Source organism: Quercus suber, unplaced genomic scaffold (assembly GCF_002906115.3).
Source record: "Quercus suber isolate HL8 unplaced genomic scaffold, Cork oak 2.0 scaffold_256, whole genome shotgun sequence".
Lineage (NCBI taxonomy): Eukaryota > Viridiplantae > Streptophyta > Magnoliopsida > Fagales > Fagaceae > Quercus > Quercus suber.
Genome location: NW_027069712.1, coordinates 208,542 through 215,810, shown reverse-complemented (window position 1 = coordinate 215,810; position 7,269 = coordinate 208,542). Strand labels below are relative to the sequence as shown.

General features: G+C 35.7%; 1 protein-coding gene across 3 annotated transcripts; it reads left to right on the top strand.

Annotated features, from left to right (window-relative positions):
* Positions 1-937: 937 nt before the first annotated feature.
* LOC112036363 (protein CNGC15b) lies at positions 938-6,695 on the top strand. 3 transcript variants are annotated; one of them, XM_065781081.1, is made up of 8 exons: positions 938-1,682; positions 2,202-2,277; positions 2,443-2,989; positions 3,446-3,658; positions 3,857-4,149; positions 4,515-4,626; positions 5,055-5,291; positions 5,670-6,695. In XM_065781081.1, the coding sequence occupies exons 2-8, from the start codon at positions 2,249-2,251 to the stop codon at positions 6,366-6,368; spliced, it is 2,130 nt and encodes a 709-aa protein (XP_065637153.1). In that variant the 5' UTR covers positions 938-1,682; positions 2,202-2,248; the 3' UTR covers positions 6,369-6,695. The 3 variants fall into 3 exon arrangements, with proteins under 3 accessions (XP_065637153.1, XP_065637154.1, XP_065637152.1); XM_065781082.1 differs by having other exon boundaries at positions 938-2,277; positions 4,518-4,626; XM_065781080.1 differs by having other exon boundaries at positions 938-2,277.
* Positions 6,696-7,269: the final 574 nt, after the last annotated feature.

The window sequence follows — 7,269 nt, the reverse complement described above, 5'->3', positions numbered from 1 at the left end:
CTCTCCAAGGCTAGAATAGTACACGAGCTATAAAATCATGCAGGTTTATAACAAGAAAATTATTAAGTCAAACCCAATTACAGCAGTGTTTAAAGTAAAGCTAAATAACTACACACACCATACACATTACACACACTGTGCATACACCCTTCTTTTTAACTGAAACTGTGAAGTAACGATTTCAATTAAAAACAAAGATGTGTGTAATAACCATTGCTCGTAAATAAAATTCTGTCAAAACGCTGGACTCGAGCATAGTAAACGTTGGTAATGATAGTAAATGATGGATAGATATACACAGCTGTAAAATGACTTTGGAATGTGGCCATGTTATTGTCATCTTACTGTCAAAACCATAGTTCTTCTAATAATTATGACATCCCAAGCAATTCTTAGTACCTCACTTTCTATTAGAATTTTAGAACTTAATTGTCCTCTTCAATAATTTTTACACCGGGGACCAGTAAACTGTTCTAGAATGCTAATCTCCCAGTGGCTAATATTCGGTCTCCCGAATCAATGTGTCATTTTAAAATCGACACAAGTTTGACGCAAACGCCCACGTGAGAAGAAGATAGTTAGATAGATACTATATAATCTAATAAACGGCAGCTGACTTTAGTCTTTACCATGTCTTTATGAAGAATCTTTCATCTTTCTTACATTTTTGCTCAATAGCAAATCTATAGCTTCATGATGAAGTTATGTGTAGCTTTTGCAAATTACTTTATTCTGTACAACCATTGTTCCCTACCACCAAAAAAATATATATGTATGAAATTAATCTTACTCAAGATTATATTGAGTTTTACAGTACAATAACATTATCTAAAATACAGTAACTATTTTTGACCAGAAAAGCCAATAAATTTTAAGCTTTTCCAATATATATATATCTATCAGGTTATGATCAACTAGAAATGACAGATTGTAAGGGGAAGCATATCAGCATGGCTTGGACTTTGGTGTGGAAGTCAACGAGCAGTGACCACACAACTCTTTTTTTCATTTATTTATATTTTTTCAAAAATTCGATTCCCTCCTCTGTCAGTAAGGAAATAGTGAAAAAAGAAGTCCCAACTCAACATCAAGTGGGTCCTCTACTTCTTATTAAAACCGCGTGCTTCCTATTTTTTGGCTGGAACCTGAAGCTAAGTTTTAGCTCTTTCATTCACCTAAATTAAAGTATCTTCTGTGTCCCTGACCACTGGTTTTAGTACTTGGGTACACATTTCCTTTGCCGAATGTTGTACAGTTTTAGAATAATTCACTTTCACACATTTTTTGCCACAATTATCTTACGCGATAGATTGTCATTTGTTGTAATATGTATTCAAGTATGTGATACTTGAATTATTCATAGTTTTAATGTTATTTTTCAATGGCCAAGATGCCAAAAAATAGATAATTTTGAAACCCAAAAGTCCAAAACAAGTTGGGGTCGACAAAAAAAAAAGAGTGGTTACTAAACAAAGTAGGAAAATTACAAACTAAAATGAGTAATACGTTGTAGTTATGTGAACTGCCCCATAATCCCATATGCCTTTACCTGTTTTTTTTATGGGTTTCTTTATACATAGTTATAAGTTCCATGAGCTTCACACTCCCTTATAAAGGTTCCCACTGAAATGGTGAAAACCCATAGATGAAGAAATAGAGAGAATATTCAGCATTCCTTAATTGTAAGTTTTCATGTCTGTCCTTTTGAATTGTTCAGTGGACTCTGTGCCTGCTTGATTCTTAACTTCATGGGTTTTGTTTTGTCTAATTAATAGATTTTTTTTCTTCTTCTAATTTTCTGCTTTATTATTGTTATTTTGAGTGGCCCTTTTCTCCTTTAAGCTGGCATGTTAATGCAAGAATTAGTAATGACCACTTTACATTGTTCAAGATTTTTGTGGTTCTGAATTGCATCTGGTGTTACTTTACATTTCATCTGAACATGAAACAATGTTATGAAACAAACTAAAACATTTATTTTGTTGCAACTTGCTAAGAGCTAATGTGACGAAACTCACAGGTTAACTTCACTTTCTACATGAAAAACAAGATAGTACTTGTGGCTCATAAAAATTTGGTGTACTTTTCCTTTCACATGATTCGTAACAAGTCTATGTACGGAAAAAGTTGCTTGACTCGTGTGTTTTGGGTGTTCTTGTGGTGGTTAATAAATTTGGTGCTGCGGTATATTTTCATGGCAGATCAAATCCACTGATTGAAGACACATCTCTGCTTTTTCTCAAAAGCTATGGCTACTGGGAGATCAAGATCTGTGAGGTATGTTTGTTCTAGCAAGGATCATGACGTAAAGCTGATAATATTTTAGTAATAGCATGCACTGATAATCACTTTGAGCATTGGTCATCAAAAGTGTAGAGAATTTGGTACTCACAATTCCTCATTCAATATTGTACTGAAATTCTTAACATTTTGAACTTTCAGATTTCGAGATGATCTTGAAACTGCAAACTGTACACCACCCAATGATAGTCATTTGTTAATGCCAACTCGTAACATCAATGATAAACAGGCACCTGATATGTGCCTGAGGAGTACTGAGAAAGATGCAATAGGCAAGTACTCTCTCGGAAGAGAACTTTCCAATGTCTTCTCTGAGGATTATGATGTGGTGGAGAAGATAATATTGGATCCTCGGGGACCTGTTTTAAACAGATGGAACAAAATCTTCTTGTTGGCGTGTTTGCTTTCTCTTTTCGTGGACCCCTTGTTTTTTTACTTACCAGTGGCTAAGGAAGAGGCGTGCATTGATGTTATGGACTCCCTTGAAGTAGCCCTTACTATCATTCGGTCAATGATTGATGCATTTTATGTTGTTCAGATTTTTGTTAGATTTCGAACGGCTTATGTTGCTTCTTCCTCTCGAGTATTTGGGAGAGGAGAGCTTGTTATTGACCCTTCAAAGATTGCTTCAAGATACCTTCGCAAAGGCTTTTGGCTAGACCTTGTGACTGCCCTGCCCCTTCCACAGGCATGTAGCTAGTTTTCTGTACATTTATGCTTTGAATATACCAAGATTGGAATTCTACTTCTTCTTGGGTTCTTGTGCAAACATTGCTTGAAAAGAATTCATTCTTCTGTGTTCCTTTGCATTCAGAAACTGCATAAAGGCCTGTTTGTAGGTATTCTTGGATACTATCCAATTATACTGTCAAAAAAGGACATGATTGACTCAACAAAAAAAGGGGGACACTATTAATTGATTAGTCCTCTTCTGATTTTCTAATATATGTTTTGAGAATTTATATTTTTTGCCCTTTGCTAAATTAAACTTACAATGCCACCATTACAGAGAATGCTAAGTAGGTTCTCTAGACACAGTTGTGAACTTGTAATATATATTTTTTTAAATTTTTATTTGGATGAATGTAAACTTGTAATTCTAAACATCATAGCCTCATATGTTTAAGCTTCCATATTATGGCAGATATTGATTTGGGCTGCAATCCCAAATTTAAGAGGTTCAGAAATTACCCCTACAAGTATTGTTGTTCGCTTCCTTATCATTTTCCAGTACCTCCTGAGATTATATCATATCTATCCGCTCACATCTGAAATTGTCAAGGCCAACGGGGTTATGATGGAAACAGCATGGGCTGGAGCTGTATACAATCTGATGCTCTGTATGTTATCAAGTCATGTAAGTTACAATTAAAAATGACTTTCTTGACTGAGACTTGTGATGCAGCCAATAAATACCTGTAAATGCTAAAGTATTTTTAGACAGTCTGCTTAATATTTGTGAATGTGGGATTTCTTATAAGCTTGATTGGTTTCTGTGATTAGTTCAGAATTATGTAAATTTGACTCCACTTGTTCTTTCTTTTTTGTTGAAAAGGTTTTAGGATCCTGTTGGTACCTCTTATCCATTCTACGACAAGAAGAATGTTGGATGAAAGTTTGCAGTCTTGAACAACAAGATTGCAAATATTGGTTTTTATATTGCAGTGATGCAGATAACCCTATAAGAGCTGCTTGGTTCAAATCCAGCAATATCTCAAGTCAATGTGATGGAACTAGTGACTTCTTTCAGTTTGGCATTTATGGTGAGGCAGTGACTTCTGGAACTACAGCCTCAAGGTTCTTCAACAAGTACTACTTCTGTCTTTGGTGGGGCCTGAGGAATCTGAGGTAACTATCTCTTTGGCTGGACTAGACATTACAGGATGAAAACTGCCAACTGTTTCATTACCTTACTCATTAGTTGAAGGAAATATCCATCCTTACAAATGGTACTATTACAAGAGAGAGGATCAGTATCAATCCCGATAATAAATTTGCAAAAATCTCATCCTTTTGGAATTATTAGAGTGAATTGAAATTTGTTAAGTAATAGTTTCATCTCAAATGCTATTAGAAACAAGATGCATTCATCCTTATGTTTTATGCAATGCAATATAGAATGGTTTATATCAAATCTGATCCCCCCTTTGCTCTCAGAAAATGAAACCACTATCCCATGTTTCTTATTCTAACCAAATCTATAAATTTTGCAGCAGTTTGGGACAGAATCTCTTCACAAGCGAGTATATTGGAGAAATAAGTTTTGCTTTTGTCATTGTGATCCTTGGATTGGTGCTTTTTGCACTGCTTATAGGGAATATGCAGGTGGGTCTAGCTGTTAGAGAACATCTTTTCAGGTCCTAGAAATTCATCTTCAGAATGTATGGCTCTGTGCTGCTAGTGTTAGGCCTCATAAAAGTTTCACACCTAGATAAATTTATATGTTTTTATGCAAGGTTCATACTAGTTCTTAGTTGATGCTACATTCAATTAATTGTAAGTTTCTTTGGTGTTCTGTAAAATCATTCCATAATGACAGAGAAATAGATGTTAAAACAGAATTGTTAATTAGTAATTGAAAGATCACTACTTTCAGCACTGCTCTGTTAAATTTTGCAGTAAAGTTTCTAACTTAAGCTGCTCAATCTCGGATTTTTTTCCAAGCTGATAGAGTTCATTTTCCTTTGTGAAGGTTATTCACACACACTCTCTATCAAAATTTTTAAGTCCTCTTTTGCCATTTATTTTGACAGATGTACCTCCAATCCACGACTATGAGACTGGAAGAGTGGAGAGCTAGGAGGATTGATACAGAACAATGGATGCATCACAGGCAACTACCACGTGACTTGAAGCAGAGTGTGCGAAGGTATGATCAATACAGATGGGTTGCAACTCGGGGAGTTGATGAGGAAGCCATTCTTAAAGATCTCCCCATGGATCTCAGACGAGAAATCAAACGCCACCTGTGTTTAGATCTAGTTCGGAAAGTAAGTTTTGGTTTCCTCTCTCTCTCTCTTTTCCATTAATAGAACAATTTTGTGAAATTCGCAACAAGTTACTTAAGCTCAATTCTTGATGGTGATTAAAGTAATCTATTTGTTATAAATAATTTACTAATGCATGGATGGAAAACAAATATCACATTTTCTGGTCAGAGTACAATGTACGCCTTGTTTCATTTCAATTCCTTCCTTGCTTTAAATAATACCTACATGACATACTATAGTAGTTACAATCAGAGAGATCCCTTTCTTATCCATCTTTTTTTTTCAGATTAAATGTGTCACAATGAACTTGCAATTACAAACAAAACAGTCATTAGACCTTATTCTGATTTTGAACTTTTTGTTACAAATGTAAAACAGGTACCACTTTTTAATCAAATGGATGACAGGATGCTAGATGCCATCTGTGAAAGGCTGAAACCTTGCCTATGTACACCTGGCACTTGCCTAGTTCGCGAGGGTGATCCTGTCAATGAGATGCTTTTCATTGTACGAGGCCACTTAGACTCTTGCACCACCAATGGTGGTCGCACTGGTTTCTTCAATTCATGCAGCATTGGAGCAGGGGACTTCTGTGGTGAAGAATTGCTAACCTGGGCCCTGGACCCTCGTCCAAATGTTGCGCTTCCTACATCTACACGCACAGTAAAGGCCATCACCGAAGTTGAAGCTTTTGCTCTCATTGCTGAGGACTTGCAGTTTGTAGCAGCCCAATTTCGGACTCTGCACAGCAAGAGAGTCAGGCAGACACTTAGGTTTCACTCTCACCAATGGAGGACATGGGCTGCATGTTTTATACAAGCAGCTTGGTTTCGATATAAAAGACTGAAAGAAGCAGCTGAGCTCAAGAAGAGGGAGAGTCTGGTGGCATCTGTGCCTAAATCTGCACTAGAAGAAAGTTCATCCTTCCCACCATACGGCTCAAGCTTTACTACGTATGCAGCAAAATTGACAGCAAGCACTGGGAGAGGTGGAAGCAAGAGGCGTGGAACTCAATTTGACATTCTAAACTCATTACAGAAGCCAGTTGAACCTGATTTTAAAGTTGAAGATAGATGAAGAAAAATCCTTGTATTTGTGAAGTGCCAAATATCAGTATATATATGTATTTAGTTCTCTTTTGTGTTACCTTACTCTTCTGCAATGCCTTAGTGGTTAAGTCTTTACATTGATTATTCTCATGTAGGTTTTGTTGCTTAGGCATTGTTTTATAGTTAAGAAGGATAACTTACAGGGTATTTTAGGTTATTGTTCCTCATCTTGTATGCGTGGCATCAGTAATGGATGTAACCACACTTACTCTTTACTCTTCTTTTCCTCCTATTATATTGTTCCTTTGTTTGGGAGATGGGAAAATAAAACATAGCCTGTGTACTTCCTGTTGGATATTTTTTCTTCTCTCTTATTTATTTGTCTGAAATGATCTTGCTCTACTAGCATCTTTGGAGTTAGGAACAAACAAGGGTCATGTAGCAAGCACACCCACAGAGTGATCACAAGCAATTTGAATATTTACATGCGACAATGTTTTGCTGGAAGAAAAAGGGAGAAGGAGACCAGTCATGGCAACATCTATCTATTGATGAACCAATACTGGAGAGGCCTAGACAATAAAGAATTTTACATGTGACAATGTTGTTCAAAACTATTCTCCAACTTTCATTGACTTATGCTAAAAAAAATTATTAAAAAAAAAAAAGACAACTTTCATTAACTTAAATGGTAGACATGAAAGCTAGAAACATGCGGCCCTGTGAACCACTAAAGTTGTGGACTCGCCGTTAAGAAAACTAGATGATATCCAGCACGATGTGGGGACTATTTTACAATTTCATTAGAAATCATTTTTATATATATTAAAATCTACATATAATACTTAATACTTATTTTGTTGTATAATATTTATATTTGCCCATAATATTGTTAAATACTTTGATACTTGATTTTTTTTTAATTCATA